This window comes from Macadamia integrifolia, chromosome 5, assembly GCF_013358625.1.
Source record: "Macadamia integrifolia cultivar HAES 741 chromosome 5, SCU_Mint_v3, whole genome shotgun sequence".
Classification (NCBI taxonomy): Eukaryota; Viridiplantae; Streptophyta; class Magnoliopsida; order Proteales; family Proteaceae; genus Macadamia; species Macadamia integrifolia.
Window position 1 is genome coordinate 31,099,712 of NC_056561.1, and position 14,476 is coordinate 31,114,187.

The following is a 14,476-nucleotide window of genomic DNA, read 5'->3' on the forward strand; positions in this document are numbered from 1 at the left end:
AGAAGCCCCTCTTTATATACTCCATCTAGTCACCCATGGTGGTCTCACGAGATGGATCGGATGAAGTGGAAGCCGGTCCTTGATGTGGTGTTATGAATGGTGGTGGTGGTCGGTCCTACATATAAGGGAGCTGAATGTCCTCCTGGTCCTGGTCCTGGTCTTGGTCCTGAGGCTGGGCATCCATAGGCTAGTGACCATATGGCTGTTCTCTATCTCCAAAGTCCTCATCACTATCAACCCCTTCCTTGTCTTGTGGCCTTGCCAACTCCACATCATTACCTACACTTGGGGGAATCTTCATCTTTTGAATAGTCATATGATCAAATGGGTAGACCTTCTACCCATATGCAGCCTCATTAGCAAAATTCACATCAAAGTACCCAAAGACGACCATGAGGGTAGTGCCATAGAAGAGATTATCCTCCATAGGGTGATTCGCCCGATATGCCATTTGCCTCATCATCAAATAAGGCATGCAAATCTGCCTCCCCAAGTACAAACACGAGGTGGCAAAGGCCTGGAGGAGTGAGACCTCGTCGTGATGCCTCACTGTTGGCATCACTTTGAACTGTACAATCCTGCACAATGCCTTATGGGAGGGCAGCAAATTCTAGAAGGAGGACCACCCTTCATCGGTCCCCTTTAGAGACATGGTGAACTGCTTGTGGTTGCTGAAGAAACGGAGTGGGTTTGTCCTCGGGGCACAATAAACCCTATCCCTGGTAGCTGACATTCTGATTATTTCAGCAAACTCCTCTGTGTTGAATGAAATATCCACCACTTTTACAAGACTCATGATCCAGTATTTATTGTGCCTAACGTGCTCTCTTTTTAAGTTGCTATAGAAGGCTTTCACAAGCCTAGGGAAGCACTTGTTTCGAGGAAGAAGCAAGGAGCCCCACCCTAGGGCCTCAAATCTCCTCTTCTTCCCGAAGGAGTTCAATCTCCAAGTCACTACATGTTTTCTGGGATCCACATTCTTACTGGAACATAGTGGCCAATTGTGCTTGTGTTCTTTGGAGCAGAACTGTGATTCATGTAATGTGATTGTAGGGACCCAAAAGTGACTACTATAGTAGTCCACCCAGCCCTAACCACTCCCACAGTGGTTGGGCCGTGCCTATCCTAAAATAAAGTGGGTTGAATATGGAGCAACTGTATTAATGCAACCCAAAACCCAATAACAACATCGCCAATTCCAAGAACCAAAAAACAAATTGAATCACTGCAACACAATAAGTTTCTTCAAAAGCATATTTTCCACAAATTCATAGTGTTGCTACAAATTCCCGCCAAGCTTGGCCTGCACCCAACGGATGAGAGGGTGAAGACCAGAGGGGCACTCCAGTGCAGGAAGCTCCAATGCTTAAGTCAGTAATGGCATTCACAGTGGAGAAGAAAGGAAAGCAAAATAGAGGTAAGGGTGACCACCTAAGATTTTGATCCTCTTCTCCTTTTATATTCCCTGTCCTTTATGTTCATTAGAGGACTGGACCCTATCTTTTCTACCATGGATAAGATAGTCATTGGTGGGATAGTCCCTTTCTCTTCTGACATGGACGATCTTATAATGGTTAACCCAACCATGGTTATCTCTGAGGTATCCATAACTACTAATCCAACCATGGTTACTTTAGAGAACTGAGGTTTGGTCTATCGAGATTTCAAGTATTTCATATTCAATTTCTTTTTTGCTTGGAACTGTTGGTCTTTTCTATTTGTTAAATGAATCAGTAAAATAATGAAAATTGTGTAAATTCTCCCAAGTCTTCAAAGAAAGAGATCCACGATGAAACATAAAACGCCACTGACAAAAATAAACAAGGGTCAAGGTCAATAAGGGCCAACCTCACCCGATTCCTTCCAGTCCAAGCCAATCAGAATGGGCTTGGGGAGGACTGAACCCGGCAAGGTTGGGTGTGGAATGAGATTTTTAGGCCCTAAGCAGGGTCAGGCTTGGCCTAGGCCCAGCTAAGAGGACTTGGGGCAGGGCTAGGGTTTTGAAAGCCTGACCCTATTGAAGCCTTATAGTAAATCGAGTTCATATGCTTGGAAGAAATGGTTAAGAATTTCATTAGAAATAAGAAATTTTCAAGGTGAGTGGGGAGTTCATATTTATTCACAAAAATTACTGAGTGGTTCTCTCCAAACTCTCCCGTCAATCTTCGTCGACTAACCCGATTGTCTTTAACAAATTGTCTCCATTGTATCAAGTGCCGAAAAGTAGAGCCTGAAGAAGATTGGATACGAGGATTCCACATCTTGTCCTTAACAATGAACTTCCTTCCTGAAAATCGCTATTTTGTGAACTCAAGCGTAGCTGATGGTCGGGAAATTGCCACTCTATTATCTTGAGCAGCCGCATCGTGGAGAGAACGTGGGAGCAAAAGTTATTTTCAAATTTTATTCTACAAATATGGCATACATATTCAACTTCTCGGAATTCAAGGATGATTAAAAAAATTCTACCAAAAAAAAAGATGATTCACAAATTATAATAGAATAATTTTTTTTAATAGCAAGATAGACCAAACCCCCCTCAAAAACCTTTGAGCGGCCTTCATTAGCCTATGTGCTAGCATGATGGCCGCACAAGCAAATAGGGTTCTCTTGCCCAAGAAAAAATAAGGACAATGTAAATAAAATAGGTAACCGCTCCGAATACATTCAGATAGATCCTTCATGTTCTTATTTTAATGGTAAATAAGCATTGAAAAATATTAAAATGAAAAAATTTCTACATAAACAAATGAAGGTTTTACATAATACAAACAAAGCTAACCATTTACCAAAACTGATTACAATGTAGTGAGAAGTCATCCATCACAATTGAACTTACAAAACAAGAATAAAGATCATACATGTCTAGGAAACTATATACTTACACTAATAAATCGGTAGTGGATGTCTCCTCCATTTCAATTTCAGCCATTGGTTGAGCTTGACCATACCCCGGAGTACTGTTATACTCAAGATGACTCATCTCTGAAAGATGATGCTGGCTTGGTGTCTGGTGCAAAAGTACGGGTAAAAGTTCTCTTACTCGAGCCCACCGACTTCCATTACTTAAGGACATCATAATATTATCTCCGCTTATCGCTTGGTACTGTTTACGTTTCTTCCTTAGGCGAAGGACAAAGAGTATTATAAAGACCATGGTAGATGCGCCACCAGTGAGAGCAAAAAGCCCCCCAAAGCTATCAAGGCCCAAGCTCTCCTTGTTAACATCAGATCCTGATATTGAACATTTGGCATCAACATTGAACCATTCTTCTTCCCATCTTGTAATATCTCCATTCTCCAATAGTTGTAGAATGGCATTGGAAAAGTCAGCAGCAAGATGTGAACCTGATGGAAACACCTGTAGAAGGAGCAGTAATATTGTTGGTCATACTTTGTTTGTTAGCTCGGTTGTATTATTATATATAGAGAAATGTTTTCCGTCTGGGAGCGGGGTTTATGCCAGCGATCCCATGCATCTATCACTTTCTTTCATTTAAGAAAAGATAGAGATAGACACAGAAAATGCTAACTTAAGCAATGCTCCCAAACAAAGAACATTTTCTCACAGTTCTTAAATATATATATATATATATATATACAATCCCATACACATAACCCTTGTTTTTAGGGGGCCTGTGAAAAGACGTCTCTGCCCCCTAAAAAGGGGCTATATGTGACCATGGGGAATGCTAGACAGATGACGTTTCTCCTCCTATATATATATATGTGTGTGTGTGTGGGGGGGGGGAATAGACTATGTTCGGGAGCGTAGTGTACATTAGCACTTCCCTGAGTATGTCTCTCTCCTCCCCCAATAAAATGAATACCTGGCCTTCTATTGTAATAGGAGAGATATTCAGGAAGCACTAGTGTACGTTGTGCTCCCAAACAGAGAACTACTTCCCTTGTATTGTATTATATATATATGTGGGGAAAAGAAAGCTCCCCATAAAAAAAAAAAAAAAAGGAAAGAAAGAAAGAAAGAAACTAATGCACAATGTTGGTGTACGATGTCTTGTATTCCATCGTGGTTTAATCCAGGGAGTATTGGTGTAGGCCCCCCTATGTAGTGGGGGTGTTGGGGGCCGTAATCCCTGCACAAGTTTCTTATTTGAGGGTAGTTTTGTACTTTCCAGTATTAGGGTTTTTCGCTATATATTTACAGCGAGATTTACTTTCTTTGTTAGCAATTCTAAGAGGTGTGAGGATGAGCGATGTAACCCTATTCTCCATTGATAATGAAGCATAATCTCATCTCACGGAGGACGTAGGCAATTTTGCCGAAACTCGTAAACCTGTGTCCATTGTTTGCTCTTGTTTTTTTATTACCTTTTGCATCACTTTTAGGGTTGCGTTTCCATAGCACAAGACTCCCGCTATTGCAGGGTCAGGGAAGGACAAATGTACACAACCTTACCCTGTTTTACAAGAGAGGCTGTTTCTAAGTTGATCAACGCGTTGTAATAATGCAACTTAATTGTTATGTCATAGGCTCATCCACTAGTTTTTTCGGAAAAGATGGAAAAAAATTACGAGTCAATGATATGTATAATTTGATACTGGACGTATACTTACTGTGGCAAAAGAAGAGTGTTGAGAAGGTGAACCACAAGGGATTGGCTAGTTGAACCTTCCTTGTGCCTTTGAAGTTTAGATTTGATCCATGTTCCAAGAACCAGACCACGAACATGGTGTAGAGCAAGACCAAACCAGTGACTACCCATACCTCTGTTGTGAAAGGCTTAAGGAACATCCATGCCCGAGATTCCTTCTTCACACGGACTATCAATGACAGCCCTGATGGTGTGAAGGGTCGAGTGAACTCCACGTATTTGGATCGGTCGGCCAAGATCGTTATATCACCAACTGCAGCATCATATGTCTTCCGTCGAATTTGAGTTTGACCCACAAACATTGACAAACACTCTTCTTTGTCAGATGCATATATATATATATATATATATCTTACCAAAAAAAAAAAAAAAAGATGCATATATATATATGGCAAAACAAAATTGGTGGAATTATGTCATACGTCATAGGTAATGTCTTCCTAGCTACGGAATAAACTAACCTCTTGATATTTCTAGAAAGATATTACAAAAAAAAAAAAATGACTACAACAAGTAACTGGAACCCTTATTCGCGGAAAAAATTTCACTACTATCTAGGTTGCAGTCAAGGGAATGGAATCCCAAGGACAGATTTGAAAATATCCACCTTAAGTGAATTTTTCCACCTCTACTTCTAAGATTCCATTCCCCTGGTTGGTATTGCAGATTGTAACCCAGGCAGCAGCCAAGTTTCGCTCTCTATTCACAGTCAAAGAAATGGAATAATTCACCTTACCCCTTGGGTTCACAAATATCCTCATAGATTATGGTATTTTCAAAAATACCCTTCAAGATTCTATTTCTTTGGCTGCAAGTAGGGATTCGGGCAGGAGCCAAGTTTCGTATAGCCAATATAAAATGTGTCCGATCACAGGCTGCACAGATGGAGGAATATTTGGAAAAATAGCAATTATGTATCACAAGCTCAAATCACTCATATGGGATGCCATCCAACTAGCTGGGTTTCTTGTTTACCAAAAAAAATTTCAAAATCTGTTGCCTACAAAAAGAGCAGTTAGGAACCACTTTAGTAATTAGTACATATATATGTAGAGAAGGGATCCATACCGTGTCATTGACTTTCATAATGAGATCATCGTAGGTTCCATTGAAGTCTTCAAATTCATAAGATATAGTCTGGCTCAAGATCTTAACAGCCTCTTCAAAAACCTTAATGCAGAAACCTGTAAGCACTGGTGGCAGATCTGGGTTCTTATTTCTTTTCACTTTGACGAACTCTTCAAACACTGGTCTCCCCGGAACACCAATTTTCATGGGCTTTAAATCACTAGGATATACCCATCCTTTCGGTACTCTCCGTAGCCCTCCTGGCCATTCCACTGTTCCTCCCTTCAGTCCTTCCATGGTATAATTGTAACTATTTCCTGTGACATTAACAAATTGGAAAACCGGAGAATTATCAAATTCTCCGTCTTCGAACTGAATTTCTCCGCTTAAGCCACTGAATCTACTAGACAATATTTTCTCTACCAATAACTTTGATGTAGTAATACTATAATTGTTATTCATTGCACTTTTTAGAGTAGAAATAGCATCATATGCTCGAACTGCATGGATTCCGGGTTTGAATTTCTCTTCATCTGGATACTCAGAACGGAATTTTTCCCTGAATTTAGAATCGAAATCATTGAAGGAAAAGCTACTTTCAGAGAAGTAAGTCTTAATTCCGAAAACACCTTGCATGGAGGGATTGAGAGAGGAGTTGAAGGAATCAATCGCATTTGTAGTAATCCAAACAGACTCTCTGTCCATCAGTCCAATTCTTTTGGCTTCTTTAAACAAATGGGAAGCAAATGATACTGAAGGTTGAATAATAATGAAGACCCTAGCGAAATGCTTGCTCTTTAACTTCCCCAGCTCTTCTAAAATTTCATCTTTGGGATTTGAAAGCAAAGATATGGGCGGGAAAGCCATTCGGTACTCAACCTGAGAGGTTACATTTCGAAGAGCATCAGAGAGAACAACAAACATTCTTGAATTGCTTCCATAACTATCATCTTCATAGATTGCAATCACATTCCTCCACTTATAGGCACCAACAACGGTAGCCACACATTTCATCTTTGTCGCTTCATTGTTGGTCATCCTAACCAAGAAAGGCCATTGCTTGCTCGTCAATGACGCGGGGACAGAAGTTGTAGCGAAGGAAAATATGGGTATTTTTGCTCGGTCTCCTGCTTCAGCAACTAACGCAGCTTCTTGCCATGTCTCCATCCCAAGAATGGCCTCCACCCGCTGTTTCCTGATGAGCTGTTCCGCTGTTATCAACAATATATACATCAGAATTAGTCATCAGCTGTATAAATTAATGGTGATACATAACAATAAAAATATGGAGATAATAATAATGCAGATAAATCAAATTCAAGCCAAACTATAAAAAAAAAAGACATCCCTTCTAAGGTAAAAGGGGAAAATCATGGGACCCAGTTAGTTCAGATAAAATATCCACCATCATGTATATAATGGGATTACAATGTTCCTCTAAGTTAAACTAGAGGTTACCATGCATCAAGAAATATAATACACTCTTGGAAAACAAATAACTCACCGAAATAGTGGGTGGATATTTATATAGAGTAATCTAATATTAATATCGACAATGACAAATATAAGAAGAATGTTATCAGACCATATTATTATTATTATTATTATTATTATTTTTTTTTTGCCAATGACGATTATTTAGGCCTTTGGCCTAACTACGCCTAACTACTCCGGTCGGCCCCACAATTGCATTGATCAAGTCATTCTGGGGTTGAATGAAAATTATTCAATTTTCATCGAAAACAGTGAAAAACACTAAACACCCTGTGGAAGTGGCCCCAAGGAGGTAAGAGGAGTCAAACTCAACACCGGCCATACATTTCTTGAAACGAAGGTCCCTTGCCAACTTCGCAACCCCTTGGGGGTTGTTATCATACCATCACGATACTATTTTTTTTTTCGGTAGAACCATCACGATACAATTCGTGCACAAAAAAGAGCAACCAAATATTTTTTTCTCACTGATACAATTCTAGAGGAAGAATTGGCTTCGGAAAACTAAATTACAAGAAAACCAAAAGAATGAGAATAAGAGTATGAGGTAAGGGTGTCAAAATCAAATCAAATTCGTTTATTGAAACCAAACCGAGCCTGTTAGAACTAAATTATAAAACTGTTTAATCATAGGTTCAGTATTAGTTTCAAAATTGAGACATTTAGTTAAACAGTTTAAACATAACTAAACCATTCAAACCGTGATAAATCATTTAGAACCGATTAATATATACATAATAAATTAAGTCATTCATGATTAGAATAAAATAACAATAGTAAGAATAAACAAATCCCACTAAAAAATTAAAAAGACATTCAGACCTTTTGAATAAAAAGAATATAATCTTATAATTATTAAAAAAATAATATAGCAATAAACATCCATTTCAATAAAAAAAAATATGAGAAAGAAGCTGTTTGAATAAGAAATTAAAGTACCTAATAAAATCAATAAAACCAAAATTGTATCCGTTAAGCCAAAATCAATTGAAACTTTATTGAATGATTCGATTTTGATTTTAACCAGAAAAAAATTGTACCAAACCGTACACTAAAATCTAAGTTTTCTTGAGCCGCAAGATTAATTCACCATGTGGATCCGACTGAGGATACCCCGCCCTGTGGTTCCTCCTCCCTCCTCTCTCCTCTCTCGAGCAAAAGAGAAACCGTATAAGGTTTTTTTAAAAACAGTCCAAACATGTTATATATAAAAATATGATTTTAATCGCTTCAATATATAACTAATAACCCACCGGCAGATTTTGCTTTAAGAGGATCTCCGCCTGAATCACGTTTTTGGAGGTCTAGCTTGTAGTGGTCACTATAGTTGTTGAAGCTTTGGATAGCTATTTCCAATGCTGTCTTCACTTCCTTTCCAATGCGCGAATTTGTATTGATGATTGCACCAAGGTTTACTGTTCTGGTATCATCTCCTACGGTCTCTGCTGGTTCATGGAAGAGGATAAGAATATGAAATAAGATCAGGAATAGAAGACGGGTTACAGAAATCATTTTGATTGTGGGGTTCTAGAGATGGGTTTTTTTTTTTTTTTTTCTTTTGGTTCGAAGGTTATAGAGATAGTTAAGTTGTTGATTACTATTATATATATTTGCATTAACAGGAACATCCTGAATTGCTAGGATTGAATTAGTCTATTTATTAACGCGTTAAACTTGACTTTTTCAATCATCGCCATGTTACTCAAGGAAAATCATTGACATTTTTTACTTGGACCTTTTCTTATCTGTTTGTTTGCTGATATTGTGTTGATGCCTCAGATTTGGGGTGTGGATCAAGTCCTTGTACGAGAATGATTCTCGTAGTCATTCTCGAACGGTGTTTGATCCACATTTGAACTTCACTGAAAATAAAAACTAATTAAAAGAGGAGAGAGATTAAGTGGAGTCCAAATGTGATTCAAATACCGTACGAGAATGAGTTCAAATACCGTACGAGAATGAGTACCTAATTTAGACTCTAAGATTTGATGCATTTGGGAAGAATCTAGAAGAGGGAGGAATAATGTTACGATCACATATTAGTTTATGGGGGGCTAATCCACATCGGTTTCCTATGAGAATTAATGTGGGTTGATATAGTGTTGGGTCCCCTCACCTTGTAAGTCGATTTATGGGGTTGAGTTCTTCTAGGACTGTAACAATGGTATGTTGGGCAGAAACCTTAGAGCAGAGTGAATGCCCCTTAGAAAAGGGTACCTGATCCAGAGTATGGTCTTGGGTGCCTCACCTTGTAAGCCTGTTTATGGGGTTGAGTTCTTCCAGGACCGTAAACAGTGGTATGTTGGGTAGAAACCTTGGAGCCGAGTGAATGCCCCTTAGAAAGGGCTACCTGATCCGGAATATAGTCTTGGGTCCCCTCGCCTTGTAAATCGGTTTATGGGGTTGAGTTCTTTCAGAATCGTAACAAATAATTACATCGAAAGAAATATGAGACCGGATCAAGTTCACGAGAACAATCTCATATGTCCCTAATCCAATTTTATTAGAGACATACGAGAATGTTCTCATATGTGAACCTGATCCAGGCTCATATATCACTTTCACTTATTAATGCCGTTGAATTGGAAAATATATTTTTTTTATTGTTTGTTATGTTGAAAATCTATCTTTCAAATCCATTTTATTTGTTCTAATTGATATTAAGTTGTATGATATTATAGGTCTTGGTTTTGCATATGCTGGTACGATCTGAGGTGCAAGGATTTATTATTTACCATGGATCTGGGGAGGAAACCTATTTCATCTATGTGTTTCAGACAATACAGATGAGATAGCAGATGGATTTTGCAAGAATACTAGGATAGCCTAGTGGTGGTAGCTTCGGTTTGTGGAGCGGCACCCAGGGGAGGAGGTCGTGGGATCGAATCCTGTCATATGCATTGTGTGAGTGAGTGTGTGTGTTTGTGTTTTCTTATTTATTCTATACTCACCCGTTATGGAGAACTGGGAATTGTGTGGATTAGGCGCACGATCTCAGGTTTGATTCCCCATCTGTGCCCATCTGTGCATCTGCGGTTTAAGTGGAGATCATGGCGGTGGGTTGCTATGCTAGTCTCCTCGAAGATTAGTCGAGATGCGTATAAGTTGGCCTGGACACCTTGGTTAACAAAAAAAAAAAAAAAAAAAAAGATGGCTTTTGCATCTCTCTCTCCCTCTCTCTCTCTCTCTCTGGTTGCGCCACTTATTGTTTTGAACTTTGGTAAATTGAGGTCTATTTTTTATTTATAGTTTATGGGTGAGAATTTATACTTGTTTCTATTTTATTGATTGTTGTGGATGCGTGGGTGTGTGTGTACCCCTCACTGGGCTTCATGGAAGCTCACCCCATTTGTTGCAACCTTTTTCGATGGTGGAACCAATGCAGAGGCAGGCTTAGGACTTCGATGGTAGCGGTAAGGCTTGTGTCCGTGAGACACCGTGCTGATAGACATCGCTTCTTTATTGTCAGTTATTTATCCTTATGTATTATTTATAATCTTGTAATACCTAGGATTGAAATTCAAATGAATTTTGGGTATATGGTAATTATCATTTAGTGAATCACCAGTAGTAAAGTTTACAAATGTTATATGTGTACTCTGATTTTAGTTATGATTTTGGGGCATTTATGGATTGGGGTATTGTATCTGTGATCCTGGAGGGTTAGGCTGACTGGATATGGGTATCCAGTGCCGTATACCTTTACCTAGAGGAGGTGGGGTGTGACAGAGTTGGAGAGAGGGAAAGAGAGAAATTTTCGTTCAAGTTAAGCAGTAGAGAGAGATTTGGGGGCAAAATCATTGAAGAAATATGGGTTTAAAGAGGAGGAAGAGAAGGAAGTGAATGGATGTGAAGAGGAAGAAGCAAAAGAACGGTACAATGTAGTTAGATGAACGCAATTAGATGAATGAAATGACATGATTTGGTTTTACCAAACAATTTTAAGCAACAATTTCGAAGTCCGAAGGGGTATAAGTGTTACTGCAACATAGGTATTATCCCCAGTCATGAATGTACGTTATTAGTCTCCAGCGATACAAACTAATTGCGAGTCAGGAGCGTGCCGGTTCTAAAACCACATCGTTACCTGGTAAAACCCTATTAATAACCCTCCCATAGTACCACTACATCGAATCCAACATCACATGTAGGGTATACCTGTCACCGAATCAAATATCGCATGAGGGTCTATCACGATGTTGGCATCTGCGCACCTCAGTCACCGAAAATCATCCCCAATCATGGACCGTCGGATGAGAGTATTAGCCAATACATAAACCCCTATTGGCAAGGGTTGTAGCACCAGGGTGGTTATCCTAACCCAGTGCATTCTAATATGCCACAACACATTTCAATCATACTCACACACACACTCATCCTGAGCATGTAGTGCCGCCGGCACCAACCATTGGCCACCCTGCAACTCAATCACACACACACACACAAGCACCCTGAGCATGCAGTGCCACCGACACCAACCGTTGGCCACCCTGCACCCCAGTGACATACACACACCTTGAGCATGCAGTGTTGCCGACACCAACCGTTGGCTACCCTGCACCCCAGTCTCCATATACACACGCACACACACCCTGGGCATACAATGTCGTAGGCACCCACCACAGGCCACCCTGCATCCCAGTCACACACAAACATACACACAATCATAATCCACATTCTCATGCCACATCAACACTTCACATAAGGAATAATATAATAATATACAAAATGATATAATTCATCCACATATACATTATGATACAAGTATTCCATAAAAACACACAAAATCCCCTCACCTTTAGTTCTAGATGGCGGTAGATAGTTGATGGTTTCGTGTTGCGTGCTCCCGTCACTTCTCGGTTCCACTCCTAAGACACATAGTGTTTTTAGGTTATTTGGTTATCTATAGGGGAGTGGGACACTAGGACCCATGCCCCAATAAAAGGATTAAAAATTAGCTTTAAAATGGTTCACCGGTGAACAAATCCGAAAGGGATGCAAATTCTATAATATTTTCACCGGTGGATGCTCACCGATGGATGCTCATCCACCGGTGGGTTCATCAGTGGATGGATCTGCAAGGTCTGAAAACCTCAAAATGACATCTATAGGGTTCACTAGTGGATGGTTACTGCCTTCACTGGCTGGCCGGTGAGCATTAGCCGGTGAAGTTAAAAGAGGGGTTTCCTTGCCCAGATTAGCCCTATAGGCCCTGTGGCCCCTGTGTATGGTGGTGGGAGTGCATGTAGTTCAGTGGGGTGTCATTTCCCAACTCTATTCTTTCTCTCTTCTCTTTTACATAGTTTATAGCTTAGGTTTTTGTGATTTTTAGAGTGGGTTTGTATGTGGGGCACTCACACACACCACACCTAGCTTAGGTTTAGTGTAATTGATGGGTTAATTTACATAGAGTCATAAGATAGACTCAAATCCCCATTTTTCAAGTCTAGGTTAACCTAAATTGAGGAATGTCGGTTGGGGGGGTTCATGTAGTGACCATCAATTGCTTGTGTGATCACTCAAATCCATTATTCATGTGTTTAATTTCATTTTTCCTAACCTAATTTTGGGTTTGGGATAACTAGTTGTAGAGGACTTGGCAACTTCCCAAATCCTAGGGTTTTAGGTTGCCAAATTTGGGGCTTTTCATGTAAGATGTCTTCCCACTACATGGTGAATGATTAACTTGCTTGATTAGGTCCCTCACACCAAAATCCCCTATTCAATTTGTAGATTGGGTATGTCGGTAGAGGGATTTTGATTAGGATTTTCCCCAACCTGGCCTAGGTCAAGAATGGGGTATGAAAGAGAGAGAGAGAATTATCTAAATGGTAGAGAGAGGAACTTACCTTCAATGGTAGGAGCTCCCTTTGCTTCCCTCTTCTTCCTCCTCCCTTGCCTTCCTTCTCCTCCTTCTTCTTCTTTCTCCCTTTCCTTGTTTCTATTTTGGTAGGAGAAGAAATGAATGGTAAGAGTCCTATTTATAGCCACTTAAGTCCCATTAAGGGTTGTTTGGGGAATTAATAGGTTTTTACCTAATACCGGGTTATTCCGCTATTCGGCACTAACGGGCCCACCTTAGGGTGTCCGGATACATTAATCTATTCCCCAATAGGTTGTCCCAACTATTGGGGGTGGTTTGATGTGTACGGGTGCGAAGACCTGGGTCCCATGGAAAATTAACCCGTTTTCAGCTAGTATTCTCACCGGAGGGTGTTCACCGGTAGATGCTCCATCAGTCGGTGAAGGCTGAACTGGTCACCCTTGTGAGGAAATCGTTCCTTAAGTTGAGTAGGGCCTTCTCAAGGTGATTTCGGTGTGTGGGCTCCACCTCTTTGTACATTTCACTAACAAGGTTCGGGGAAATTCTCTTTAATGGTAGAGTACATACCTTAACTCCTTCAATGGTTTGTAGTCCTTCCATGTAATGAGCCGGGCGAATCCATAAGTAACTAGTGGTTGTCACCTGATTGCATCACTCATGTACAAAAGTTGAAATTAGCCCGGGTTTTTGGGCATGGGTATAACAATCTCTCTCCTCCAACCAACTGAACGTTGCTCGAATCTCGTTCCTGCAACTCATTGCTGTTTGAATCAAAGCCATTGGTGACAGTGCTCTTCCATCTTTCTCTCATCTTTTCTCTTTTTTGTTTTTTGGTAAAGTCCTCCGTTCTCTGTGATGGTGCTCTTCCGTATTTCTATCCTCTTTTCTCTCTTATTTTTTTTTTTGGGTGAAGTTCGCCTTTCTCAGTGACGTGCTCTTCCGTCTTTCTCTCCTCTTTTCTCTCTTTTATTATTATTATTTTTTCTCGGTAAAGTCCGCTTTTATCTCCTAACCTTCCCCATTTTAATCCCTAAAATCTATCCAAACTGTCAGGGATGGAGATAAACAGTAATTATTCAGCATTTTCCTTTCCTGTGTCTCACCCCGCTAACATATGGGACCCACAAGTCAGGGATTCCACCCCAAGCTCCCCTCTAAACAAATAAAAGAATATCTTACCAATCAATGGAAAGTGGGGAGAAGACCTTGACAACATCTAGTAGATTATTTGGTCAGAGGACTTCCCACAAGACTTACAAATGGATAAGTATACTAGGCATACTCTCTAGTTTAGGAAATAATGATCATGTGAGTGGTTGATTTTTTTGTTCAGCAGGGCTTGTCCTGCTGGATTAAGGATCTCATTACTCTTCTTTAGGTCTACCTAAAAGGAGTATGTGGGATTGCCTCTCTTTGTATCTATATTTTCCCATAATACACAAAGTTATTTATCAAAAAAAAAAAAAAAAAAAAA

At 39.9% G+C, this 14,476-nt stretch overlaps 1 protein-coding gene across 1 annotated transcript; it reads right to left on the bottom strand.

The window, feature by feature from the left end:
- Positions 1-2,881: 2,881 nt before the first annotated feature.
- On the bottom strand, positions 2,882-8,710 carry LOC122078004 (glutamate receptor 2.7-like). Its single transcript, XM_042643883.1, has 4 exons — positions 8,432-8,710; positions 5,685-6,895; positions 4,579-4,885; positions 2,882-3,348 (listed from the first exon to the last, which is right to left on the bottom strand). Exons 1-4 carry the CDS (start codon positions 8,688-8,690, stop codon positions 2,882-2,884), a joined length of 2,244 nt encoding a protein of 747 aa, XP_042499817.1. The 5' UTR covers positions 8,691-8,710.
- Positions 8,711-14,476: the final 5,766 nt, after the last annotated feature.

Bases quoted from the DNA above. Each gene is read 5' to 3' on its own strand.
- LOC122078004 (XM_042643883.1), bottom strand. From the start codon at position 8,690: ATGATTTCTGTAACCCGTCTTCTATTCCTGATCTTATTTCATATTCTT. The intron at 6,896-8,431 runs GTGGGTTATTAG...TGTTGATAACAG, and splicing joins TCTTAAAGCAAAATCTGCCG to CGGAACAGCTCATCAGGAAA. The intron at 3,349-4,578 runs GTAAGTATACGT...TGTTTCCATCAG, and splicing joins AACACTCTTCTTTTGCCACA to GTTCACATCTTGCTGCTGAC.